The sequence below is a fragment of the Strix uralensis genome, chromosome 27, assembly GCF_047716275.1.
Source record: "Strix uralensis isolate ZFMK-TIS-50842 chromosome 27, bStrUra1, whole genome shotgun sequence".
NCBI classification, from domain to species: Eukaryota; Metazoa; Chordata; class Aves; order Strigiformes; family Strigidae; genus Strix; species Strix uralensis.
The window spans coordinates 5,811,184-5,837,430 of NC_133998.1; the positions used below are offsets into that span (position 1 = coordinate 5,811,184).

Genomic DNA, 26,247 nt, shown 5'->3' on the forward strand with positions numbered 1-26,247 from the left:
TTCCTGGTTATTTACCTTGGGTTAATTCGAAACAAATTTCAAAACTGCTTCAGCATAAAATGCTTTCACTTAGAAAATGGCAACTCTTCCTTTCAAAATCCCCTGGAATGCTATACTCCATGGAAGGGGTAAATTTGCTATCCGTTTAGGAAACGTTCGCAAAACCTAAAGCAATCTGTCAGTTGGAGTAATCTCTCCCTTGAGGCAAGTTGCCTTCACTGAAGACAGCACTTTCAGAGGAACTGGACCACGAGTTAAACCTTCAGCGATCAGACAGTGAAACTTCGGTTGGACAGAGCAGAGAGCTGGGAGCTAAGAATCCAGAATTGAAGTTATTCTGACTAATTTGTGGTGTTTGGGCAAATTAACCTCCATCTGCTTTTGCTTGACTGTCAAAACTACTAATTCCTGTGTGTAGGAGCTGAGTTAACGTTTGGTCTTCAGTTGCAAGGCGTGCCAGAAGGGGAGAAAACTTCCCACCTGCCTAAATACGTACGTGTGTGCACGTGGTAACTCATGAAAGTGGGAGCTTCGGCGTTTCTAGAAGCCCTCATTCGCAGATGAGGGTCAGTTTGGGGCTTGAGTGAGGGAAGTGGCAAGATGTGTAAAGCCACACAAACAGGATGGAGAGATTTGTTGCTCTTGAGCAGCGGGTGCTGCTCAGGCGCGATTGCCTGGCGTTGGTCAAAGTGATGCCTGAAAGGGTATCACCTTTTAGAGTGTCACGAGAAACTTTGAGGATGTGATGCAGGCTGCAGCCCAAAAAGCATGGGCAACAATTTTTCAAACTTCTTTAGCCTGATTCCTTTTCTTTTTTATTTTTTCTCAAGCTTTCCCCTTTTCCTGTCTCTTTTTTTTTTTTTTTCCTTCCCACGTGCATGCACATGCCTGGTCCGTTCACCTCCCCAGTTCCTGCATCCCCACCTTCTGTCTGCCCCGTGCTTCTCCTTGAAGACAGCAGTTTGTATTTCCCCATTCTCTTACTCCCGCCCTCAAAATACACTTTTTTTTAATTGCTTTTTTTTTTTTTTTTTGGACACTAACTGCCCCAAAGCCGGCCCTGCCATCTCTAGTCCTACAGTATCTCCACTGGCTCAGGACAGACACTGCATCCGTCACACCAGCCAGAGAGGAGAGCTGCTCTCGTGTCCCCCTGCTCTCGTGCTGGGGTTATGGCGTGCCTCTCGCTGTGTCTCAGTGCAGCAGTTCTTGAGCGATTGTATTTTCGCGGTGGGAGGGCAGATGAAAACGTTCTTCAGGGCTGCTCTTTACCTTTTGAATTCTGTGCAGGATGAGAAAGAACAATCCCTGAGCGTGTAGCCAGACCGGCATCGCGTCCTTACGTGTGTCTGTATTGCTGCCTAAGATCTCAGGTGCTGCTTTAGTGGCACACCGAGCCGCAGCAGAGAGCATGCCTGTAAATACACCGCAATAACACAATGCGAGTAAACTATTTTCTGTTTTGCAGACCTCTTCTACACGTATACCGGGCACTGTTATTCCTCCTCCCTTGGTCCGTGGAGGGCAGCAGACTTCTTCAAAATTAGGAACTCAGCAAAACACGCAGATAGTAATGCCTCCTCTTGTCAGAGGAGCACAGGTAAGTATTTACCTTGGGGTAAATCCTCTGTTTTTCCTTACCTTAACGGTTTCCTTAGTCATCTTCCTGCTTGTCTGGAGGGAACCTGTGAAGTTCCTGCTGGAATTTCTTAATATGTCTCGGTGTATTGCTGCTGAAAGATCCTGCACCGTGCCAGTTTTGCGTGTTGTGCTGTCCCATAACGCTTGCAGTGAGGCGTGAGCAAATCCTGGGGCGATGCAGGATGCTGCCTCCCTTACCTGCACCAAAGCGGTTTGTTTGCCTTTATTATGAAAGTTAATTTACAGGCCTCCAACTTCACCCGCTTTTTAGGAGAGCGGCAGCAGAGGAAATGAAACACAATCCCTCGTTCTTCCATTTTTTTTCCCCTCATTATTCTTTCTGTCATATCAATTTCACCTTTTCAGATGCTGAAACTCGGGTTTTTTTCCTCATTGTGTCTGTCTTGTGATTGAATAAGAGCTGCTGAAATGAGATAGTTGACTGGAAGTGTGAAAGTGCTGCTTTGCAGGGTCTTTATCACCTATAACAGAGAACAGTGATGTCACTAAAGGAGTAGGAGAGCAGTGTTCAATTCGATATGGTCTTCTAAAATGATGATTTCCATGGGATACCAGGAAAAAAATATTTCCTTGTTAAATGAGGATTTATTTTGCAGTGCAAGGTCTGCTTTTATCTGTTGCACAGCCAGCATTAAGGAGCAAGGTAGAGATTTGGTATTTCATTTTCTTTCTCTTCTGATTATGGAGAAAAACTCGTTCTGAGAAGCAGCTTTCCTAACGCCTTTAAAATGACAACTATACATTTAGAAAGAAATTTGACTTGGACACTTAGGTTTTTGGCACAGCTGTTTTGGCCGTAACGTGATGGCCTCACATGGGAGCATCTCTCTTCACGTTGCGTTCTACTTGTTTCATTTTGACAGAGGGAAAGGGAAAAACATCACATTTTGACACGGGTGTTAATTATCACGCTTTCTTTGCGTTCCTGCCTTGCCTCATCTCCACTGTCTCGTGTCATCCCATTTGACTCCCACCACTTACCTCCCGCTCTCTTAATCCTCCCCATCGCTCATGGCACCATTGCATCAGCCCATTTCTGTGTCTTCCCAGCAAATCCACAACATCCGACAGCACTCCAGCACGGGGCCGCCTCCGCTGCTGCTGGCGCCGCGGGCGTCGGTCCCCAGCGTGCAGATTCAGGGGCAGCGAATTATCCAGCAGGGTCTGATCCGCGTCGCCAACGTCCCCAACACCAGCCTGCTCGTCAACATCCCGCAGGTGAGTTCCGTAAAATAATGTGCCAAACATAACATTCACCTCGCAGGAACGGATAAATGGTTTTAATTACCGATTGCCCGGTTCCTGTATCTAATTGGCGTGGCCTGCTGTCATCTAACCAACGTGGTGTTGCCTGTTACTGCTCCTTGTTCTTCCCGTGTGGTCTCTTCTCTGTTCACGTTCACCCCCTGTATGTAGGAATGAAGAAAAACATTACAGAATATTGGACTAGATGATCTTCAGGGTCTTTTCCAACCTAGACAGTTCTGTGAAAGAAATCTATATTTCAGTGAACTGAACGTTGTGCCTCATTTCACATTTGGTATTTCAATAGGAAGCTGCCCATTAGGATATCTTTTTTTTTTCCCCTCTCTTCCTTAAGAAGCGTAAATGAGTGTTCTAGGAAACAGTGCTCCTGTTTGAAACGCCGAGAGACGCCGAAGCAGCAGCTGACAGCAGTCTAACACTGATACTGCCTTACAAGTGCTGTAGATAAAGGAAACTATTTAAAGTCAGTGCTTTGACAAAATCATAAGGAAGAGGAGGCCTTTTTGGGTTTTTTCTTTAGAATTTCTAAAACTGCCTTATAAAAACCATCAGTAAAGAAAAGTGCAGTTCTTCAGAAAAAGAACGAGTGTGTTAGATGACAGGTCGTATTTGTAACAGGAGGTACGATGTCACAGTAACCGTACGTATTGTGATCTGTTCGGTCACAACAATTAAGGTTCAGAGGCAGGGGCTTGGCCCGCGCTGCTTCCCTCCCTCCCGTCCCTCGGCGGAGAGCAGCGCGTGTCTCAGCAGCGTTTGTCGCTGAGCTGGGTCCTGTTTCCTCCCAGGCTTCACCAACTTCAATCAAAGGTACAACCGTGACGTCGGCTCAGGCTAACGCCACGACGACCAGCGCCGCTTCCATCGTCAACTCCAACGACTCGCCGGCCAGCCGGCAAGCTGCCGCCAAGCTCGCCTTGCGGAAGCAGCTGGAGAAGACGCTCTTGGAGATCCCTCCTCCCAAGCCGCCCGCGCCAGAGATGAACTTCCTGCCAAGTGCAGCTAATAACGAATTTATTTACTTAGTCGGGTTGGAAGAAGTTGTGCAGAATTTGCTGGAAACTCAAGGTGAGATGGCGTTACAAATGTTCCTCAAAGGCGAGGAGAGAATCCTTCCCATCTGGGCTTCACCTCACTAGCAGTCAGCGATAGGTTTCGGGCATCACATGATTAAATTGCTATACTCTGTCAAATCTAGGCTTTACTTCTTTTAATAATTTTCAAACTGTTTCATTTAAAATTGTAAAAAATGTCTAAAAAAAAATTTTTAAAAAAAGTTATCATTTCTAACAGCCTAGACACTGATTGTAAAGATTTCTCTAGGTACTCCCCAGATCTGTTTGCTTCCTGTCAGCCACGTGTTTGTCCATCACCCCTAAATTCTCAAACCAGTATCTAAAGAAGGATCTGCAGGATACCTGCGCACTCACTCGCAGAAGTAGATTTAGTAATGCAAAAGGCTTCAGACTGGAGAGAGTTACAGGTGGAGGGTTTGCTTTGTGTGTTGGGGTTTTTTTATGCTGGAATATTCTTGAGGGTTTTTGAGTATTACTCCTTCCTAGAAGCTGCAGCTGGAGCTGAGCTAAGCTGGTTGTGTTCTCCAGGTAAAGTTTCGGTTGCTGTATCATCTCGCGAGCCCTATATGTGTGCTCAGTGTAAGACTGACTTCACCTGCCGTTGGAGGGAGGAGAAGAACGGAACCATTATGTGTGAAACCTGCATGACATCGAATCAGAAAAAGGCCTTGAAAGCTGAGCACACTAACCGGCTGAAGGCTGCCTTCGTCAAAGCACTGCAGCAGGAGCAGGAGATCGAGCAGAGGATACTGCAGCAGACGGCGTCTCCTGTCCAGACCAAGGCAGACCCCATCGTGCAGCACCACTCGCTCAAGCAGGTGAGGCCCCGGCTGCCAGGAGCCAGGTCTTGGTGCTGACGGGGCCGGGGTCCCGCGGCTCCAAGCACGGGTGTTCGCTGCGCAGGCACGGAACTGCTGCGTGAGCTTGCTTTGTTGCAGCTCCCCGGTGTGTGTGTGGGGAGTGTGAGCTTAAAACCAGGCTGGGGAAAGTGGGTTTTGTCGTGGGGGGACCTGAGACTTGAATTATGTTCTCTCGGTACCTGAAGAATGGAAGAGTGGTGGTTTTTGTGTAGAGTCACTGGAATTATCCAAGGTGTTGAATTCGTATCCTGCAAAGTCTGTTCCTGAATTTTTCTAGGATGCACCAAGTGCTCCAGCACCAAAGACACAAGAGTAAATTGACCTAAAATAGAAAAATAGAATAAATTGGCTTGAGCCAGGAGTACGTAATGTTGCTTGTGAAGTTTTAAGGTGACGGCAGCAGCCATTCATGGTGGCAGCTGGGTCTCGCACCTTGTAAAACCACCGTTCACTTGGAGGAAGAGAGAAGCTGCTTAAGTGCTGCTTGGAGTTGAGATACTCAAGGTACTGGTTATTTAGGACAGGGAAGTAGCATTGCCTGCGTAGGGAGATGCTTATGCTGCACATTTTTTGCTGCTTTGCAGTTGATTATGATTCCTCATCCTTAAGGTGCTCTCAGAAGTAGAAAGCTGATTCCTACTTTGTTGTAGAGATGGCCTGGAAAGTTTTCAGCCCTAAAACTACAGTAACACATTCCAGACTTGGCAGAAGAAGCTGAGAAAGGCCAGAGGGGCAGTAAAGATCCATCAGGGCTCTTGTACTTGAGAGACAGAAAACTGCTATATAGGCCTGTCTTCCCGTTTGCTCTCTTGCCAGACTTCTAGCCAGATGTCTCGAGGTCCTCCTGGAGCTCCGCGAGGAGTGTTGCATGCATTTAGCCAGTCACCCAAGTTGCAGAATGCATCGTCTGCAGCAGCACTTGGGAGTAGGCCAGGTAAGCATGCTGAGAGACCTGTCAGCAAGGGCAGCGCTGCCGCCTGGAAGAAGACTCCCATCAATACAGGTAGATTTTTCTCTAAAGTTTCTTTTATTTGTACTTAGTAGCTGCACTCTGTCCAACAATCATAGTTCTTTGGGTAAGGATGCTTTCTCTTTGACACTTCCTGCATGAAAGCCCGGTGATACCGAGGCTTTGCTCTTAGTCTTGTCGTTGGCACTTTTGGTGTGATTGATGCTCGTCCAAAGGGGCAATCAGGTGGTGCTGCCAAATAAAAACTACCGCTTTGCACATTTATAAGCAGACCAAATAGATGGAACGTCAGACTCTTCGTCGCTGAGTCCGTATGCACAGAGTTTGTCGTTTGTTTCTGGGGGGTTAATTTTGACTGGTGCTTTCTCTTTGCTGAAAGCAACACACGGTAAATAGATGGGTTTGCTCTCGGTGAGGCTACAGCGCACGCTCCCAGCGTTCCTCAGGGTTTGAAATAACTAAAGCTGTTGCTTTGAACAAATGGAAATTATAAATTCTAATCTAATCTTTTTTATATATATATATAAAAGAATCTGACTTGAGTAATTTGTTTTCTTAAATGATAATTAGGATCTCCAGGAAGGAAACACTGTAGCAACTAGCTCTTTTGTCATCTGCTTTCTTGCCCAGTGTTGAATGGATTTCTTCTGATTTTTTTTTTTTAATTCCTGACAGCGTAATTTATCATTTAAAACATAATTTCATTGCAGAGAGCTCTAGCCTGCTCAGATCTTCATCTCTGATACAAAATCTTGCTCCTGTTTGTTCGGATGATTTTTGGAAGCTTCTGAAGGTGTCTGAGCTTCGTGGCCAGCAGTGTCCCGTGCTCAGCTGATCCGTTTTCACGTGGATGAAATGTGGTTTTGCCACTCTTGTGCCTCGTGTTTGTATCATACGGTGACACTTGTTCTCTCTTCTCTTTTATATCTCGTCAGGTGGGGCTTTACCTTTTGTTAATCCTAGTTTAGCTGTGCACAAGTCGTCTTCAGCAGTAGACCGCCAGCGTGAATATCTCCTGGATATGATTCCCCCACGGTCCATCCCACAGTCCGCCACGTGGAAATAGTGCAGAGGAATGCCCAAGAGGAAGACTTTCCTGTTTCTGCCATCCTTTTTATACCACATTACAGTGGAATCTGCTTTAATCCCAGCTGGATATGCCCCAGGCTTTATAGGATGCAAGAAGACCACTCCTCATCCCATCGAGTGCTGCTGTCCCTGCTATGAGAAAATGACACCACGTGGGTGGGAAAGACTTAAGCTCATTTGGTTCTCAGATTCTGATGATTGACTGATGATGAAGGCTGTCAGGGAAGGGGAAGAATTCTCTTTCTTTTTTGGCTTTATGTATTTAGTTTGGATTTTTTTGTCACCAGCACAAAAGGAGGACTAAACGACTCTCTGCCTTCAGTTTCTTTCTTAGTAACTACCCCTTCACCAGGAACATGGTGTTCGTTGGCCATCGAGCATGGATGTCAGCTCAAGGAGAGAGGAATTTCAACCCAATCTTGCAGATGCATTTAGTGAGCCGAGTTCATGTTTGCTTTTCTTCCCTGCCCCTCCTCCAGCCAGGAAGGCAGTCTACAGGTTATGATGTTTCAAAATCTTCTGGTGATGAGCTAATGATAAATAAGTACAAACTCAAATTCCGGTTGAGTATGTTTTGTTTTGTTTTTTTTTTTCTTTTTCTAAGGGACTGGCTGCCACCAAAACTTGTCTGGTAGGTGGGAACCAGTGCAGGAGTGTCTCACTTTTGTTGGATTCTGTTTTGAATAGACTTTGAACTGTTGGTAGTCTAAAAATCTAATTTACTGAATAGACAAACACCATTGTTCAGTCTTTCTAATTCAGCGAAGAGCAGTTGGGCCTTTCATATGTTCCCAGAGACTTAAAAGTGAAACTGTTTTTGATTATTTTCTTTTTGGAGGGTTTTTTTTGTTGTTGTTGTTTTGAGCAATTTTACTCAAAAAAAAAAAAAAAAAAAAGAAAAAAAAAATTAAAAAAAAAAAAAAAAAGGAATTCCAGAAGCTGCACGCAATCAGAAAGGGCGAGTGGAGGGCGCAGAGGAGCCAGGGGCTGCCGTCAGGTCGCAGGCTCCTTCCTCTGCCGATACCCGCCGAGGAGTGGCCACTGCTGGCCCTGCTGCGGTGGCCCGGTGGCCGTGCCAGCGCGTGTTGGGCACGCTGGGGGCAGGACTGCCTACTTTGATCCCTCTAGAGCTCCGTTCTTCCAGGCGTACCAAGCATGCTCCTCTGTCCATCACTTCAGTATTTCATTTTTGATAGAGCTTTAGGTAACCCTGCTTTAAGGACAGGTTTCTACGTGGTTTTAATATATTTTGGGGATTCCACAGGTTAAACCCAAATCCATCAGGTCCAGGTTTGTTTGGGTTTGTGTTTTTTTTTTTTCTCCTTCTTGTCATCTTCCCTCCTCCTTCCCTGTGCTTCTCCCAAATTAAAGTTGAATTCAAGTGGCAGAAATACATGCCTTACTACTTATGTTGCATATCAGTACTAGAAGTAGTGCTGATAAGAATTATTTGCAAAATTATATATATATATCTATATATCTATATATAAAAGAAAAGGGGGGAGGGGTTACTATTCAGTCTATGCTGACTCTATTTTCTTAGCAGTTGCTGTTAGATCTAACTTTAAACCAATAACTGTATAGGGTTGTCCCCCTTCAGATCTAACTATTGCATAGTGAAAAAGAAAACTCGTTCATTTTAGCCCCTCTTCTGTTGTGTGAATATCAGTATTTAGATACTTTGAAAACTGTTCAGTAGTCTAGAAAACCTAGTTTTGCAAAATGGTATTTGTTGCTGTATAAAGCCCTAGAATTTCAATTTGACTTTGTTTTTTGTTTGTTTTACAAATGTATATTAAGAGCTAAATGGGAATGAGATTAATTGGTTTGAGTTTTTAATTTTTCTTTTCATTCCAAGATATTTTGGATTGGGAGATGTGGAGAGAGAAATTGAGTGCATTTTATTTTTGCACCTTGAAATATTAAGAAAAAGTTTCAGCTCCTTACCTGTGTGGAGTTTTTTTGGGGTTTTTTTTCTCTCTTCTGACAAATTGCCTGCATTATCTCATCGTTGATGCAAATGTCTAGTACTGTTAAATCTCCTGGGAAGAGTGCATTTGTTTAAAAAGAACAAGCAAAACTTCTCAAACTAAAATTCAAATGCCTTTTTGGGAAGGCTGGGCTACTTCACAATTTCCTTCCAGTGTTGGGGGTAGCTTTAGCTTCAGCTGATGCTGGAAAAAAAAAAAAAAAGGAATGGAAAGAGGGGCAGAAGTGTTAAACTTGCCTGTTCTAAAAGCTATGTCAAAACCTTTTTGGATACCGCCGGTTCAGTGCAGCAGCTTGTAAATTCTCATTTCAGCACAATGGATGGGGGAGACTTAAAATAAGCCTTAAAATAATTGAGAAGACTTATTTTAAGATTCGGAACTAAAAAGTGAGTCTGCACAATCCTGTCTTAGAACCGTTGCTCCCTCAGCAATGCGCGACCCCAGTCTGTTTTCATTTAACGTAGAATAAAACCCCACAAATACCATCTTACGTGTTGGGGCAGGATTGGTGTGAAGGCTTGGTAAGTGAACAGAAAACACCACACGGATATTAGGCTGTTGGGATTCAAACCAGTTTTGACATCGTTTTTAATCTGTGGTTCTTGGAGTGTTGCACGTAAGTTAGAGGATATATTTATTGCATATGTGTTTCTGCAGAGTTTTAGATAAATGCACCAGGAAGCGACTTAAGTTGTATACATGTGTTAAATGCCAGAAGAATTGCTTCTTCCTTTGTAGTCAAAACTGCATATTCAGTTGAGTAGTGTTGAACTGGGCTAGTTAAGGCACCATGCTAGGTTTAGATAGTTGTTCAAACACTTGTTACAGTCTTTCCAAATCTCCTCCTCCCCATCTGTATGTTCCCCTTCTTGCAGAAAAAAAACCCTGAAAAACCAACAAAGAGAAAAGCTCAGTTAGCTGGAATATTCACATTAGTGGTGTTATGCCCTAAAGGTTAAATTCTTTGGGAGTTGTGAAGGGGGGGGGTTAGACACGCTTTAAAGAACAAATCTTTGGTTTATTTCTGCCGCTGTCATGTTTGGGGTTCCTGCCTCCGTAAGGGCTATTAGTTCTGCCGCAGACTGTCCGATAGTCACCTCGTCGGCCTCTCCTGCAAAAAAGACCATTTTACTTAAAGCTCCCTCAGAACAAGAGACTGAACGTGCTGCTCGACAGTCCGACCGGGATCATTCAGGTGGAGTATCCGGCATCGTGTCCTGTTTCCCCGACCCTCCACTGCTTCGCTGCAAACTGCTGCATGAGCTGGTTTGACATTGCTCAGATGCTGCTTGCTTCCCCCCTCTCCTGGGGAGAGGGTTAGAGCAGCGTTGGTTCTTGCAAGCCATATAACCTTTCTTTGAGACGTTGCGACTACAAGATTTTATAATACAGTAATAATGAAAATGACTATTGTACTTAGATTTTAGCAACTTGTGAAATAAACCCCGGATTTTCATTTGAAACCCGTGTTGCAACTTGGGAGCTGTGTGGTTTTTTTTAAATTTTTTTTTTTTTTTTTTTTAATGACCTAATTTATGATCTGTTTGATTTCTGAGCGTTGGCGAGCTTGCAGTCCTTCGCTCAGAAACACGACGAGTGGCCTGGTTGAACCTTTTATTTTTATAGCGCAGACGACTTGGACAGTGTTTCCAGCTCATGTAGAGGGCGACTTTGCTGATTTTTGTGTTCGAGGGTTTCCTGTACTCAGCATTCCAGCTGTCACGGTGGGGAACACTCTTGGCTAATCCTAAATTTGAGAGAGTTCGGGGTTGAGGTTTTTTCTATAGATATTTTTATCATCGCTTTAGGGAACCGTTCCTTCACCTCTGAATTCTCAGACCTAGTTGTCACTTTTTTTTGCTTACTAAGGGAGGAGACGGGGGGGGGAAGAAAACGTACCAAAATACAGTTCAGAATGGAAAATGGGGGACTTAGGCTGCAGAAGTGAGTAGAGCAGAGCAGGCTTAGGCAGGTCCCATCAGAAACCCTATTTTGGCTCATTTCTCACTTTCTCCTTTTGGAAGGAGGGGGCACAGAAGGCTTTTTTTTTTTTTTTTTAATAGTAAATATATAAATATATAAATATATATATATAAAATGCAAAAAGACCTCAAGGAACCACAGTAGTGTTTGTCTGCTTAAGGCAGAGTTACGCTGTACGTTGCATTTAGCGAAATAACTTGCGTTGTGCTTTTTTTAAAAGAGAAGAAGAAAAAAAGAATTTATAATCATCTAACAAAGGAGGGTAACAGAGTAACGTTACGCCAGCGCAGGGTATGTTTTTGTCACTCTTATTTATTGTGACTCTAAATCTTTGATAATAAAACAAAAACTTTAAAAAAAAAAATTCCCACTAAAACCTGATAGTCTCAATGGCGGAAGAATCTGAAATCAATAACTGTATATTGTATTGTGAGGGATTTTTAGTATTTGAATGACAATAAACAAATGGACAAAGTGTCGTGTCTGCCTCTTATTTCAGGTAGATCAGTTCTGAGGCGCATCTCGTTTCGCACCGCTCACGTGTCGGTGAGGCTGCTGGAGACAAGGGCACGGGGTCTTCCCCCAAAAAAACAGGTTGATGGGAGAACAGGAAAGGAAGGAGAAGATAAAGTCTGTGAAATTCCATGGATTTAAATCAAAAGCCTCAAACAGATTAAACGTCCTCACAGGTGCCATCAGACAGGGCCACGCATGTTCTGCAGGTGGAAACAGGACGCAAGCGCCTCTTCAGCCCTTCTCGCCCTGGACTTGCTGCCCCTCGGTTTCCCGCTGGGTTTTATCCCTCGTGCGTGTCCTGGGGTAAGAACTTCACCTCCCAAGTAAGCGACCCGGAAAAGATGAAACAAGCTGCCTGCGTCCTGCCTCGCACCACGGAGCGGGCTGGGAGCTGCCGTTGTGGTCGCTCTGCAGTTCCAAAATCTAGAAATTGAACCCCACGTTCCTCCTGAAATACGTTAACACGTTCATAAGTTTATTTCAATACTCCAGGATAACTCAAGAAGCCGGTGGATCGCTCCCCTCTGGGAGGAGAAAGGGAAGATGTAGATTGCAAACGTTGCCAGAATATTTTTAACCTGGATTCTGGGTAAAAACAAAGCGGTTGGAGCGTCGCTCAGCAGCCGGGGAAGCAGCAAGGCCCAGAAACGCGGCTTTGCCGACAGCCCGTGCTCCGGAGTCGCTGGTTTGGGAGGAGAAAGGAGAGGAGGACGCTGTCCCTGCTCTAGAGCGAAGCCCAGCTTGAAGAGAGGGATAAAACACGGGGTTTATTTTCAGCTCCGGTTTCCACGCGCAGCATGTGTGTTGTCAGGGGCAAGACCACGACACTAACTCGGGATTCGTACACGTGCTGGATGGAGCCCTGGGTGTCCGTCTGTGACTCCCACTGCTCGTCACCAGGCAAAGCCGGAACCCCCCAGCTCCTCACCCAGCATCCCAGCCCCATCCTGCCAGAAACACTCCGAGGACCGTGTCCAGTCGTGGTCCCTGGCCGCAGGCTGAGCCCCTGCCCTGCGGTTTAGCGGGAAGATGAAGGTTTGAAGTGATGGTCACGGTCTGGCCGTGCTCTGGCGAGTTCCTGCTGGAAACGCCTGAAATCGCGGAGGATGAAAAGCGGCTTGTTCTGGGTGAGAGCAGGAAGGACTCGTTTTGGCGTCGTAAAAACCCGTTTTGGAACTGCAAGAGCTGAGTGTCCGCGGGGCAGAGCAGCGAGGAGGAGGAGGAGGCGGTTACGGTGAGGAAGCCTTGTTTTACGAGCAGACCCACACCCAGGGCAGCGTGGGGCGGGCAGACCCGAGTACCCCCCAGCCCCCCTTCCCGCTCCCCAGGGTGACCCTGCTCTGTCTTCACAGGTGGTGAAATGTTTGACCCTCACCAGGTGTGGGGATGTGATTTTTGCGGGTCCTTTACAAGCTGCTTCTGACCTTCTAGAATTGGAAAAATCTCTAAATTTCTGACTGTACAAGTTCAGGAACCAGTTTAATTCAAGCTATTTCGTTTTTCTCAAAGCTGTTTAATTGCTGTGCTGCTGGAGGCTCTTATTGAGGAAGCCTTTTTATGCAAAACTGCTGAAGTGCAAGCTATTAACTCTGGGCTATTTTGGTACCAAAATCATCAAGCTATTGTGGATTAAAGTGCTAGAAGATGGCAGTATCTGAACCTGGTAGGCTCCGGGGGGCAGCTGAACCAGGTAACGTTGGACAGAGGTCCTGTACTCCTGGTTAGCATCTCAAAAGTCACAGAGGTAATTCTATTTTGCTAATTGCCTGTGCTAATTTAGATCTTGCTGGCACCTGAAGCGTTAAGCCCACTACACTCCACCCTGAAATTCTGTCCACAACCTATTTTATTCCCATTCCCCATCAGCTACAGAAGAGTCTTCCCTCCGCTTGGGGCTGCCCCGTGGCTCGACCCGCCCTGAACCCCCAGCTCTGCTCCCCGCCGAGGGGATCCCCTGAGGAGCAAAGAGGCTTCCAGGTTCGTTTTGATCTTACAAATCCTTGGCCCGGTCCCAGAAGCGGGAGCGTGATGCGGCGGCCGTGTAACAGCGGGGCGGGATTGCATCAGCTCCTCCACGCTCCCCTCATCCGAGCCGGCGCCGGGGTCTCACCTCGCGTGAGAAGGTGGGGGCTGCGCCGTCGTGTCCGGCACCTTCGTGTGCTGTCCTTGGCCAGGGGAAAAAGTTCAGGTTGTGATGAAGACAACGAAGGGAAAGTTTGGCTCTTTAAATACCTTCTTTGCTGTTAAATGATGAACGAGGGAGCCCCTCATCATTACAGCCACACCAGGTTTAAGGTGAATCCAGGAGAGACACGTAAAAAACCTTTTAAATACAAATGAAGTATTAAAAAGCTGTTTCTTGTGTCAGTCCCCTGCTCCCCTCTCTGGACTTTGATGGGGAAAGGGCAGTCGATGTGTTTTAGGCCATCCCAGTTTGGTTCAGGGCGGGGAGCAGGTGGGCGGCTGCTGGAACCAGCCAAGCCCTCTCCCTCCAGGCGATTCAGAGGGGAATATGGAGTTATTGCTCAGCAAAAGCCTTAATAATTGCCTTAATAATGAGTATTTGAGTAAGGAATTCCACTCCTAAGGTTAAAGGTTATTTATTAAAAAGGAAATTTGTCAGACAACCCAAGCTGTGAAATAACGACTGCTGAGAAACAAAACTTCTCTTTGCTCCCGTTTTGTGGTAATAAAGCCTCGCCTTTAAGTCAGGCTTAAGAGCAGGAGAGCGCTCGGCACATCAGCCCTTGGGTGCTCTTCCCGGTGGCCACCGTCCTGCAGCGAAAGGACCGACCCCGTGAAGGCTGCTGCTCAAATTAGTGCCAGGTCTGAGCCTCCTGCTCGGCTAATTGCAGGTCTGTGAGATGGGGAGAGCGGGGGGGAAGCTCCGAAACCGGCTTCGCCCACGTCTCAGCGTGGCCGGATGGAGCTGTTTGATGGGATTTGCGAGGTTTTGAGTCAACAGCCCTAGAGAAGGGTAAATCGAGGTTTATGGGGTGAAGCGGTGCACAGAAACCTCATCAAACGTGTTCCTTCCCGCTACGAGGCAGAAATAATCCCATTGATGCAACCCCCAGGCCCGGCGCTCAGCACTGCGCCCATCGCCTGAGCTCGGGGGGGCCACACCCCCACCCTCGCTGGGGGGCAGCCCCCGGGACTCAGCCCCCTTCTCCAAAAAGGCTTTTTTTTGTTGGTGCATCCCCGTGGATGGAGCCTCCCTCGGCCCCGAGCTCCCCCACTCCAGCCCGGGAGCCCCCAGCCCAGGGGCTTTCGGGGTCCTGCAAAGCCACCAAACCTGGTCGGAGTTAAATTTGGCTTCCGAGGTGGAAGGGACAAGGGACGGGGGTTTCTGTTTGTAAACGAGCTGACTGATCTCTCCTGCTTTTCTTCTCCCTCCCCGCACACAGCCAGGCTGGATCGGGGAACGCGCGTAGGTGTTCTGCCAAAGTCACGCCGGCTTCGTTAGGATAATTTGCCAGCAGAAAAATCCCCAGGTAAGCGTTAAAACACTCCAAGCCCAGAAACAAAACCCTGTCTGCTGAGAAATGAGGCTGAATTTCTTCCCTTTCCCCTCATCCAGCATCTTTAATCCACCCCTGAATCATAAACCCCCATCCCCCAGATGTGGCTTTGGGGGGTTTCTCCAGCCTTTCCCCGCTGCGTGTGGTGGGGCTGGAGCATCCGCAGAGCCCAGAGCCGGTCCAAGTCGTGTCCTCGGTCATTTCCCGCTTCACTTACATCCTCCCCCACTGAAAAAAAAAAAAAAAAAAAAAATACTGCCTCCCCATCCCCTCCACACCTTCATTTTCCTGGCTCATTAGCTCCGCGAGCTTAATCACGAGCCACCGATCGCTTTGTATCTCCTCAGAGCCAGGGAAGCAAAGGGAGCGGGAGGTGTCCGTCAGCCCAGGCGTGGTGGGGAGCAGGGGTGGCCCCCCCGGGGGTGCAGCCCCTTCTCTGGAGCCTCCTGAGGGGCAAAACCTCAGCGTCTGGGGGGAGCGGGGCCGCCCCTGGAGCACACGGGGCCGGTGGAGGGGATGAAGGGACCACACGGAGAGTGGGGAAACGGCTCCCAGCGTGGGAACGTGGCTGGGGAGCGGGACCCCCCCGCCCCCCGGGGAAGCTGCAGCTCGAACCGCGGCACTGGGGCGGGATGAGGTTTGCCCGTGCAGAGGTCGAGGCGCTGGGTTTGGTTTCTCACTGGGCCAAGAAGCTGCCGGAGCCCCGGGTTTGTAGTTTTGCCTCAAGGTGCGGCCGATTCCGGGGGCACCCAGCGGGCGGGCACGTGGACGGGGGGATAACGCCCGTGTTTTTCCCTCCAGATGCGCTTCCCCGGGGGTAGTGGTGAGAATCGCGGGTCGGGTCCAACTCCCACCTCGGCCGAGCGCGGGGGCAGGGGACGAGGCCCGGAGCCAGCGAGCGGCTGCTCCATCCCCCACGAGGGTTTTTACCCACAGCTCAGCTCGATTCTCCCGAAAATTCGGTTGTGATGAAACAATTCGGTACCGGGGGAGCCGAGCGCGTCGGTGATGCAGAGGAAGACCCTGGCTCTGGGGGTGCCGGCGCTAACAACCCCCCCGGGGTCACTCAGGATGGGGCGAGGAGCTGGAGACTTTCCTGCGACTGCCACTGCATCCTGCAAGGACCACGGGCACCCCCGGGCTCGCCCTTCCCGTGTCCCCCTCCCCAGGGCACCCCGCGGCCCCCCCAGCCCCCCATCTGCAAAGTTATTATGTCCCCGCGGCAGCCGGGGGATTAGAGCCGCCGATTAGGGCTTAAGACAAGAGTGACCTTGATCTGAAGCATCCGAGGGCTCACGGCACCGGGGGGGCGCAGAGAAAAACCCCCCCGGGGGGTGCAGGGCGCTGCGGGGGTCCCCACGCCGGGGGCTGGGGGGGGTCGCGCAGGTAAAATGGTGGGTGCTGGCTGCGGGGGGGGCTTTGGGCTGGGGGGGAGCAGAGCACAGCCAGGATTTGGGGTGCGAGGGGCTGGGGGGGGAAACACCACCGGGGGCCTGGTCACGGCCTGTTCACTGGTGAGCGCACGCTCTGGCGTGAGCACACTTCTTGGTGCGTGCTTGCACTTTTTTTGGTGCGTGCTTGCTGGTGGGTGCACACTTTTTGGTGCGCACTTACCGCTGCGTGCTTGCCCGTGGCTGCGCTCTTGGTGCACGCTGGCCAGTGGGTTCACACTTTTTGGTGCACACTTGCCAGTGCACACTTAACCATGGCTGCGCTCTTGGTGCACGCTTGCTGGTGGGTGCACACTTTTTGGTGCACGCTTACCACTGCGTGCTTGCCCACGGCTGCACGCTTACTGGTGGGTGCACGCTTGCTGGTGCACACTTAACCATGGCTGCGCTCTTGCTGCATGTTTGCCACTTTTTCCTGCACACTTGCTGGTGGGTGCACACTTTTTAGTGCGTGATTACTGCTGCGTGCTTGCACGTGACTGCGCTCTTGGTGCACGCTTGCCAGTGGGTTCACACTTTTTGGTGCACGCTTGCCGGTGGGTACCCCCATTCCTCATCCCCCACCCCCCCGGCTGCAGGATCCGTGCCCGGAGCGCAGCGGGTGTCCCGACGGGGGGGGCCCACCGCTACCCACCGCTTGCGTTGCCCGTTTAAGGCGCGGCCGCCGCTGTCACGTGGTTCCCCTCACGGAGCGTTTCCTGTGAGAGCGGCGGAAGTGACGTCACGGGGCCGCCGGGATGGCGGCGCCGAAGGTGAAGCAGGACATGGCCCCGCCGGGCGGGTACGGCCCCATCGACTACAAACGGCACCTCCCGCGCCGCGGCCTCTCAGGTGGGCGGCGGCCGGGGAGCGGGGCCGGGGCGGGCCCGGGAGGCTCCGCGGGGGAGGCTCGGCCCGGTTCGCCTCGGCTCGGCCCCCCCGGTGCCGGCCCCTCACCCGCTTCCCCCCCCCCCCCCGCAGGTTACAGCCTCTTCGCGCTCGGCATCGGCAGCCTCTTGCTGGGCTACTACACCCTCATCAAGTGGAACCGGGAGCGCAGGTGCCGCCATTCCCCCACCCCCCTCACCCCCGGGGCTCCCCCCGGTCCCTCCCCGCGACGCTCCACCCGCCCCCCGCTTCTCCCGTTTCACCCGCCCGCGATCCCGCGTCCCCTGCCCGGGGACTCCCCGGTTCTGGCACCTCGTTCTCCCCCCCTCACCCCCCCCCTGCACTTCCCTGCCCGGGATTTGCTTTCCCCGCATCCTCCCGCCCCCCCAGTGCTCCCCTCCAGCCCGGGTCCCCCCCGCGCCGAGCTCTGACCCCCCGTCCCCATCCCCAGGCGGCTGCTCATCGAGGACCTGGAGGCGCGGATCGCCCTGATGCCGCTGCTGCAGGCGGAGTCTGACCGCAGGTACCGGGGAGGGGGGGACGTGGGGGGGCGCGGAGAAACGGGGGACACTTGGCACCCCAGCGGGGGTCACGTCCCCGCGCTCCGGGCTCAGCCCTCCCCTCTCTCGCAGGACCCTCCGCCTGCTGCGGCAGAACCTGGATGAAGAAGCCAAAATCATGAAGGATGTCCCTGGTTGGAAGGTTTGTGTCTCCTTGGAGGGGGGGGGGCTGTGCCCAGAGGCTGCCCCTCGGTGATCCCGGGTGCAGCCGGCGGCAGGAACCGGCCGTCCCAGTGGGTTTGGGCCCGCGCCGTGTCTCTGGGAAAGCTCAAATTGTCGGAAGAAGCCCCCCAGGAAGCGGCAGTGCAGGGTGGGGGGCTGCGCTCAGGGGTAACGCTTGTCCCCCCACTTCGGGGCTCAGAGCTGGGACCGGGGGGACACCGATGGCAGCGCAGTGGCTGCCTGCGCCCCCCCCGCCCTCTCCGCCCAGCGCTGTGTCCCCCCTCCCACTCCCAGGTTGGCGAATCCCGGTTCCACACCGACCGCTGGGTCCCCCCGACAGTGGACGAGCTTTATTACCTGCGCCCCCCCAGCGAGATGGACAACGAGAAGTTCGGGCTGCAGTACTACGTGTGAGCCCGGCACGGGCTGCCGGCGGCCCCCGGCGCGGTGGCAGCGGCTGCCAGGGGCCGCCTGTTCCATGTCTGATATTAAACCCCCCCCAGATCTGGGATTCAGACGCGCTGTCGTGTGTGGCTCCGTGTCGGACGCGGTGTCCTGCGTGGTTCCGTACGGCTCCGCGTCCCGCAGCGGGAAAACTCGGCTGCTGTGGGGGCGTTTGCTGCTCTTCCCTGTTCCTGCGTGGCCGGGGGTCCCGGTTCTCGCTCCTGCAGCCCTGGATTGGGGGGGGGGGGGCGTGGGATGGGTCCTGAGCAGCAGCCGCTCGCTGCAGAGCCCTGCCCCGGCTGCCAAAAGCACCCCAGGGGGGCTGGGAACCCCCCACTCCCATCCCCGTGTCCCTCCGTGTCCCGGTCAGGGTCTGGTGGGGGGCGGGGGGTGGGGGGTGGCCGTGTGGGCTCTGAGCGCCCCCCTCCCTGCGGTCGCTGATGCCGCAGATGCACTTTGTGAAAACCACCGATTTTGAGTTTTTCAACGTAGCTCGGGGGAGGGAAGGTGCTTCCCGGGGTCGCTGCGGGGTGCAGGCAGCTGCCTGCCTGCTGCCTGCGGGCCGAGGGAGGGGAGGGGGGGGTGTAGGGGGGGGTCATAGACGCGATTTCTGCCGCCCCCCCCGCCATCATCCCCGGGCGGGGGCGCGGGGCGGGCCGGGGGCCGGTGCGATGCTCCCGGGGAGGGGGGGCCGGGCCCGGGCGGGGCGGGGGCAGCCGGAGCCGCCTCCCCCGGGCGGCACCGTGAAGCGCTGTGGCGGGGTGGGGGGGGGTCGCGCTGCCGTCGGTCCCGCAGGGCTCCGCCGCTGCCCCGTCCCGCTGCCCGGTATGAGCTCCGCGCCCGGCCGCGCCCGGGAGCCGCCCCGGTACCTCAGGTGAGCCCAGGCCCCCCCCCACTGCCCCGGGGAACCCCCCCACACCCTCCCGCTCGCCGGCACCGCGCGTTGGGAGAACCGGGAGCCCCGGGCCGGGTGGGGGGGGTACGGGGATCCCGCCGCGCCTCTGCCCCTCGCCGTGCGCCCGCACCGGGGCTGCCGGGGATTAGCTCCGGCACAGCCGGGACCCCCCCTCCAGCCGCTGCCCCCCCGCCCCGCTCCGGCTCACCCTGGGCTGGTCCCCGCTTCCAGCAAGGACGTGACCGGTGCCGGGTCTCCGCGGGACGTGGTGGGGACCCCGGAAGGGTGCTGGGGGCTCCCGCGGCGCCGGGGATGGGGTGGGACCCCCGTGGGACACCCCCCCCCCCCCCCCGCCACTGCCCCGGGACTCCCCCTCGGGTCGGTTCCTGCCCCCTCTGATGCTCCCGGGCTCCTCCTCCGGCCCCCGCGCTGTCCCCACGCGTGTCCCCCGGGACAGTCGGTCCCCCGGGGCAATCCCACCCCGGCTCCTCGCACCCCCGAGCCGCGGGGGCGAGGGGTGGGGGGGGGCTGGTACCCAAATAGCCTCGGTTGCCAGAGCAACCGCATCCCGGGTCTCCATGGCTGCGGCAGGGATGTCTCCGGCAGACGCGTTCCCCGCGGAGTGGGGGGACCCGGTGGGGAGGGGTGGGGGGGGACCCCGGTACCGGGCAGGGTTGGTGCCTCCGGTGTCCCCCGGCGGGGGTGGAGGGGGGACACGGAGCCGGGATGCAGAGTCAGGATGTAAAGGGGAGGGGGGCACAGAGCCGGGATGCAAAGGGGGGGACTCGGAGCTGGGATGCAGAATCGGGGTGCGGAGCCAGGGTGCCCCTTCCAGGGCCCGGGGTACGGGGGGGGGGACACAGGGGGGGAGCTCTCGACCCCCTCATCCGCCGGCTCCTCTCCCTCCTGCCCCATCTCCGCAGCAGCAGCCTCGGCCACCCACCGTCCGCTCCGGGAGGCACCACTAACTGGGTTGAATTGGGCTGGACTGGGCTTTGCTGGGTGTCCCCCCCCGAGGCTCTGAGGGGTATCTCCCCCTGCACAGGGGTTGGGACCCACATTTTCCTCCCCCCCCCGACCCCCCGACTCTATAGCAAAGCCAAACTGCAGAGAGCCCGGGGCGAGCGGGGAGGGCTGATGGCGAACGCGCACCCCGGAGCGTTTTGGGGGGGACGCTGCGAGCTGGGGGGGGGGGGCAGCGAGCCAGGACCCAGGGAGCCCTGTGACGTGTGTGTGTGTGTGTCCCCCACCTCCCTGGGGACGATGCCAGGACAGCAGGAGCCAGCCCGGGCCAGGGCCCAGGTTTCCCTGCCAGCAGCGATTACGGGCAATGTTCTCCCCTGGAGCAGACGTGGGGAGTTTTGTCGAAATGTGCCTTTTGTTGGGTGACCGACAACACAGCTGCGCTGGGACCCGCTCGGCCCCGCCACCCCCGCACGGGAGGGGGGGCCGGGGGCTGCATTTGGCCCCTTTTTTTCCCCCCCATTTGCCCACAGGACTCTGCTGTGGGGCTGGGGCCGGGCTGGGACTCACTAGAGGGCACCAAAGGATTGGGGACGCGGACGGGATGGGGTGGGAAAGGAGGGGATGGGGCTGGATGAATTTTTTTCTGGGGGTCTGCCAGGACGACCGGGTCACTGGGGACTTATGGGGTCTGCCAGGGTTTGGGGCGGGGGGGGGGGGGCTGTGGGGCCAACCAGAGGACGTGAAGTCAATGGGATCTGTCAGCACGGCCAGGGGATGGGGGCTGTGGGGGCTGCCAGGGCGACCAGGGCACGGCAGGTCTGGGGGGTTTGTCAGGGTGGCCCGGGGATGGGGGGCGGGGGGGTCAGCCGGCCTGGCGGGGGGTGGGGCGGCTCCCTGGGGTCTGCCAGAATGACCAGGGGACGTCGGATCTCGGTGGTCTCGGGTCTGCCAGGACACGTGGGGGTGGGATCTGCTGGGGGCCGGGGCTGGGCCGTGGGGTCAGCCTGGACAATGTGGGGGCCCCCCCCCAGCCCCCCGCAGGCAGGACCCCGACCCTGTAACCCCTCCAGCTCGCGGGGCCGGCAGCACCACACCGTTCCTGCCTGTGGCGGGGGGCCAGCGGGTCCCCTGAGCGAGGTGTGAGCATGCACCCCCAAATCGGGAGCACGGCCGGGGCCCCCCAGCTCCCCCACAGGCCTGCGGGTTTTCACCCCCCTGGGCTGCCAACTCCAGCCTCTCCCAGGGGCCAGATTTCACCGTCCCTTCCACAACAAGCGCGGCGGCAGCGGCGCGCTGGATCCGGCACACGCTGTTCCCATCCGCGGCGCAGGTGAGCCAACAGATGTGAACAATTATTGTCCAATTTGGAGGCTCCCCGGCCCTGCCAACTCCTGGGCTCGGCAGCGAAGGAACAACCGCAGCATTGTTCGCTTTTATATAACAGCCCGATCCCCACGAGTCCGGGGACGCTGCCAGGGCCGTGAGTGCCTCGCACGAAATACAGCCCCCACCCCGCCGTGCCGGGCCCCCGAATGAGCCGGCCGTGCACGTCTCCAGCCCTGAGCCACCGGCCGTGTCCCCCCCCCTCCACTCTGAGCCCTGCAAACCCCCAGCCCGGTGCCCCCCACCCAGGCATCCCCTGCCCCACACCCTGGGGACGGAGCGGAGTCCTGAGGGGCTCAGTGCTGGGGGTGGGGGGGTACATCCTCACTGCTGTCCGCTCCCCCCCCACCCCGCAGCAAGGCAGAGGCAGAGGCCATCGAGAAGGAGCTGCTGGAGGATTATCGGTTTGGGCGGCAGCAGCTGATTGAGATCTGGGGACACGCCTGTGCCATGGCTGTGACCAAGGTGAGGCGGCCAGCGGGGCTGGGGACACCCCATGGGGCTGGGGACACCCCACAGGGACAGGGACACCCCACAGGGCCGGGGACTTTGCTGCTGGCTGCTCTCCCACTCTCGTCCTGTCCCCCTGCGGGGCCTTTCCCACCCTCTCCCTCCCTCCCCAGACCTGGGGACAGGGGACAGGGGACAGCCAGGGCTCGTGGCAGAGCCCAGCGGGAAGCGATGCTCGGGCTGTGCCAGGGCTGCAGCCTCTCCCTGGGTGGGTTTTTTGTTTTTGTTTTTTGCATTCCTCAGCCTCGCTTCATTATTTCCCCTGGGGTGAACCGGGCTCACCCCGGGACCGTGGGTTGCACCGTGTCCCGTGGGCGCTCAAGCCCTTCCCGGGGTGTCGGCACTGCCGGGTACCAGCTGTCCTCACTGTGTTGCGGGGAGGAGGGTGCTGGGGGGATCCCCGGGGCTCCCCGCGCCCTGGCCACGCTCTCCCGGTGCTGGGAGCCCTGAGTGCTCGTGCTGGATGCGAGGAGGAGGAGGAGGCGGCAGCAGCCGGGCTCTGGGCAGATGAAGGGCAGCTTTGTGCCTCGCGGGCCGGCAGCTCCGCACCCGCCTGTCTCAGCTTTTCCGCTGGAGGTGGCTGGACCGTGCTCTGCCCTCCCCTTCTCTAAGGGCAGAGGAGTTGCCTGAGGAGGGGAAATATTCGGGGCTTGGAGCCTCTCTGGATCCTGGGGCTGGTCCCAGTCCCACGCCGTGGGGCTGCCCACCCCTCCGGGGACCCCCGTACCACAGGGCTGAGCATCCTCCTCTTCCTCGTGGGGCTGAGCTGGGGAGAGCAGCCACAGGCCCCAGCTTGGGGATTCCCCCCCCAACCCCAGCCAGTGTCCCCAGCATCGTCCCCTCCTGGCACGTCCCCCCCAGCCACAGGGCAGTTGGCAGCGCGGCCAGTGCTGGGGCAGGGCCAGGGCCAGGCAAGCGCGGCTTTGTCCAGCGCGCCGGCGGCTGCGAGCGGGGCCGTGCCGTGCCGCTCGGGTCTCTGGCGCTTGGATGGGACCAGGAGCCAGGCTCCGTGAGCAGGAAAAAATCCGTCAATGGATAAACAGAGCCTCAGAGCCTCCCTTCGCAGGCTGCTGGTATGCGGAGCGCGCGGCTGCCTCCCTGCAGGCTGGCGGGGAGCCCCGGCCCGCTGCGGGCATCGTCCCCGGCCTGGGCATCATCTTCATCCCGCTGTGGGCATCATCATCTTCATCCCGCTGTGGGCATCATCATCTTCATCCCGCTGTGGGCATCATCTTCATCCCGCTGTGGTCACTGTCCTCATCCTGCTGTAAGCATCATCTTCATCCCGCTGTGGGCACCATCCTCATCCCACCATGGGCATCATCTTCATCCTACTGTGGTCACCGTCCTCATCCCGCTGTGGCCACTGTCCTCATCCTGCTGTAGGCATCACCTTCATCCCACTGTGGGCACCATCCTCATCCCACCATGGGCACCATTGTCCCCCTATGGGCCCTGTCCTGCCCTGGGTGCCATCCACGTCCTTCTGTGGGTGCCATCCCCATCCCACTGTGGCCATTGTCCCCATCCCATCACATGCCCCATCCTGCCCTGCATGCCGTCCCCACCCCACCCTGGGCATTGTCCCCGTCCCGCCTTGCACCGTGCCACCCGCCCAGCAGCACATCCACACCCTGGGTCCATTTGCCCCGTTCTCCCTGCCATGTCCCCGGTGCTGGGGACTGTCCCCAGGGCTGACCCGGGGCGGGGGGGGGGGGGTTCGGGGCTCAGCGGTGGGGCGATGTCCCCGTCTCCTCCCTGCAGGCCTTCCCGCTGCCGTCCCTGCCGCGGAAGCAGCCCACGGTGCTGGTGGTGTGCGGCCCGGCGCAGAACGGGGCCATCGGGCTGGTGTGCGCCCGGCACCTGCGGATCTTTGTAGGTACCTTCCTCCCTTCCTTCCTCCTCCTCCTCTTCATCCCCGAGCGGTGCCAGGCTCCAACGCCACATCCCCGCTCTCCGCCGCGCAGGACTACGAGCCCACCATCTTCTACCCCAAACGCTCCCCGGACCCCCTGTACCGGGATTTCACGACTCAGTGCGAGAAGATGGACATCCCCTTCCTCTCCTACCTCCCCACCGAGGTGAGCCCCCCCCTACCCCCGAGCCGCCGCGCTCACCAGCTGACGTGGTTGAGTTTATTATTCTTTTTTTTGATTCCTTCCCCCCGCCCTCCCCACCGCCGCCGCCCCCGGCTCTGCTGGGAGCCCGGGGATGCCATGAAATCCAGCGGCGGCTGCCGCGGCCCCGCCAGCCACCGGCTCTGTTGTTGTTGGAAGCGCCGGGCTCGGTGAGAGGAATGTGACCCGAAAACGCTGCCCTGGCCGGGGCCACGCGGCTCGGCGTGCCGGGCTCTGCCCCGCCACCGCGCCCCTCGCCCCCCCCTCCCTGCCTCAGCTTGTTGGGGGGGGGGGATTTTTTTGGCAGTAGCTGCTGGGTGAGTCTATTTATGCAGGAAGATGGGATCCCAGTGTGGGGCTCGGTGCTGGTCCCATAGTGGAGTGGCTGGGGGACCCCCCCCAAACACGCTGCGCACCCCGTCCTGTCCCCTCCCCCGTCCCCCCCCCCCCAGGTGCAGCTGATCAATGACGCCTACAACGCCGTGGTGGACGCCGTGCTGGGAGCCGAGGCTGAGGCGGGCGAGGGGAGGGAGCCCTGCGCCGCCATCCTGGCCACCCTGAAGCTCATCCGCATCCCCATCGTCAGCCTGGACGTGCCCTCAGGTCCGGCACTGTGCTCAGCTCCCCCCACCCCGGGCAGGATGGGACCCCCCCACCTTGGTGCTCCCCACACGCTGGGCTTGTCACCCTGCCCACCATGGCGTCACCCTGGGCTTGGCGCCTGGGCAGCTGGGGAGCCCCTGCGGTGCCCTCCCAGGGCGGGGACAGCCCCGGGGACCCCCCACTTCCCCCCCCAAGCCTGGCAGCATCCCCGCCGGGAGCCAGGGCTGGCGGCCGCTCTCCGCGGATGCATTCAGGGCATCCACGATAAATAACAAACTCCCTGAACTGAGACATGATGTAATTTGAAAACACCCGGGTGTCTGGTGGCCAGGCCTGGAATTGCCATCACAAACCACCCCCCCCCCGTGTCCCCCCCCCCCCCCCGCCCCGCGCCGCAGGAGCAAACAGGAGCCCTCGGCACAGCCGCTGGTGAATCCCCACCAAGAAAAACCCCGCGTGGTGCCAGGATGCGGCCGGAGCTGCGCAGGGTGGCAATGGGTGGGGGGGACATGTACCCCATCCTCCCTGTGCCCACCCCAGAGCATCCCCCACCAACTCTGGGCCACTGGCAGCACCGTGTGTCCCCCCGGGGTCACCCCCTGACCCCCTCCCCGTGTCTTTTTTACCGTCGCAGGGTGGGACGTGGAGGCCGGGAGCAGCGGCGGGATCAGCCCCGACGTCCTGGTGTCCCTGTCGGCGCCCAAGCAGTGCGCCCGCCGCTTCCTGGGCCGCCAGCACTTCGTGGCCGGTCGCTTCCTCCCTTACGATGTGCAGAAAAAGTTTGAGCTCAACCCCCCCGAGTACCCTGGCACCGAGTGCGTGGTGGCCCTGCGAGCCCCCCGGCAATAAAGCGCTTGGCGGCTCTGCCCTGGGGTTGGCGTCTGCCTGGGGACGGGGCTGTTGGGGACATGGGGTGGGGGGACGGTGGCCTCCCAGTGTGGGGGGTTGAGCTGGGGGGCTTGTGCCGGGCCTCAGCCCCACGCCTCGTCCACGCCGGGGGACTCAGCCACTGTCACGGCTCGACCCCCCCCATGCTCTGTCGCCAACCTACTTTTGGGGACAGACCCAGTGTCACCCCTCTACGGCCCATCCCGAGGGGACGTGGGCAGCCGCTGGGGTCCTGGGGGTGGCTGTGGGGTCCCCGGTCCTTCTGCATCCCACCCCCCCGGGCCTGAAACCCTCGAACGCACCAGGGAAGGGTCGTGGAAGCGGCCCCCCTGCTATGAGGTGTTTAATTAACAGGGAGGGCTGTGACGAGCCACCGCTGGGGACTGTCCCCACCTGTCCCAGCAGAGAGGGTGTCCTCAGCCCTGCGATGGTGCTGGGATCTGCTTTGCCCCCCCGGGGGAGCTCGG

General features: G+C 56.3%; 3 protein-coding genes across 6 annotated transcripts in view; all 3 read left to right on the top strand.

Moving 5' to 3' along the window:
* GATAD2A (GATA zinc finger domain containing 2A) overlaps window positions 1-10,377 on the top strand; it is a 66,532-nt gene extending 56,155 nt beyond the window's left edge. For 3 of the 4 annotated variants that reach the window (XM_074851787.1, XM_074851785.1, XM_074851789.1), the window contains 6 exons: window positions 1,469-1,600; window positions 2,713-2,880; window positions 3,717-3,996; window positions 4,533-4,822; window positions 5,681-5,867; window positions 6,770-10,377. In XM_074851787.1, the coding sequence (XP_074707888.1) occupies window positions 1,469-1,600; window positions 2,713-2,880; window positions 3,717-3,996; window positions 4,533-4,822; window positions 5,681-5,867; window positions 6,770-6,900 (1,188 nt within the window). In that variant the 3' untranslated portion in view covers window positions 6,901-10,377. The remainder of the gene's footprint in view (window positions 1-1,468; window positions 1,601-2,712; window positions 2,881-3,716; window positions 3,997-4,532; window positions 4,823-5,680; window positions 5,868-6,769) is intronic. The other variant, XM_074851788.1, reaches the window with a different exon arrangement.
* A 6,689-nt stretch (window positions 10,378-17,066) lies between these two features.
* Window positions 17,067-18,491, top strand: NDUFA13 (NADH:ubiquinone oxidoreductase subunit A13). The gene is made up of 5 exons (XM_074851857.1): window positions 17,067-17,216; window positions 17,346-17,424; window positions 17,704-17,775; window positions 17,885-17,954; window positions 18,269-18,491. Exons 1-5 carry the CDS (start codon window positions 17,123-17,125, stop codon window positions 18,386-18,388), a joined length of 435 nt encoding a protein of 144 aa, XP_074707958.1. The 5' UTR covers window positions 17,067-17,122; the 3' UTR covers window positions 18,389-18,491.
* A 749-nt stretch (window positions 18,492-19,240) lies between these two features.
* On the top strand, window positions 19,241-25,758 carry YJEFN3 (YjeF N-terminal domain containing 3). Its single transcript, XM_074851848.1, has 6 exons — window positions 19,241-19,292; window positions 22,019-22,127; window positions 23,937-24,047; window positions 24,140-24,253; window positions 24,742-24,892; window positions 25,527-25,758. The coding sequence occupies exons 1-6, from the start codon at window positions 19,246-19,248 to the stop codon at window positions 25,739-25,741; spliced, it is 747 nt and encodes a 248-aa protein (XP_074707949.1). The 5' UTR covers window positions 19,241-19,245; the 3' UTR covers window positions 25,742-25,758.
* Window positions 25,759-26,247: the final 489 nt, after the last annotated feature.

What these genes read in the sequence shown, in the direction of transcription:
- YJEFN3 (XM_074851848.1), top strand. Translation starts at nt 19,246, where the DNA reads ATGAGCTCCGCGCCCGGCCGCGCCCGGGAGCCGCCCCGGTACCTCAG. An exon ending in CCCGGCACCTGCGGATCTTT is followed by an intron (nt 24,048 to 24,139) that starts GTAGGTACCTTC and finishes TCCGCCGCGCAG; the next exon opens with GACTACGAGCCCACCATCTT. An exon ending in CAGCCTGGACGTGCCCTCAG is followed by an intron (nt 24,893 to 25,526) that starts GTCCGGCACTGT and finishes TTACCGTCGCAG; the next exon opens with GGTGGGACGTGGAGGCCGGG.
- NDUFA13 (XM_074851857.1), top strand. Translation starts at nt 17,123, where the DNA reads ATGGCGGCGCCGAAGGTGAAGCAGGACATGGCCCCGCCGGGCGGGTAC. An exon ending in CCCGCGCCGCGGCCTCTCAG is followed by an intron (nt 17,217 to 17,345) that starts GTGGGCGGCGGC and finishes CCCCCCCCGCAG; the next exon opens with GTTACAGCCTCTTCGCGCTC. An exon ending in AGGATGTCCCTGGTTGGAAG is followed by an intron (nt 17,955 to 18,268) that starts GTTTGTGTCTCC and finishes TCCCACTCCCAG; the next exon opens with GTTGGCGAATCCCGGTTCCA.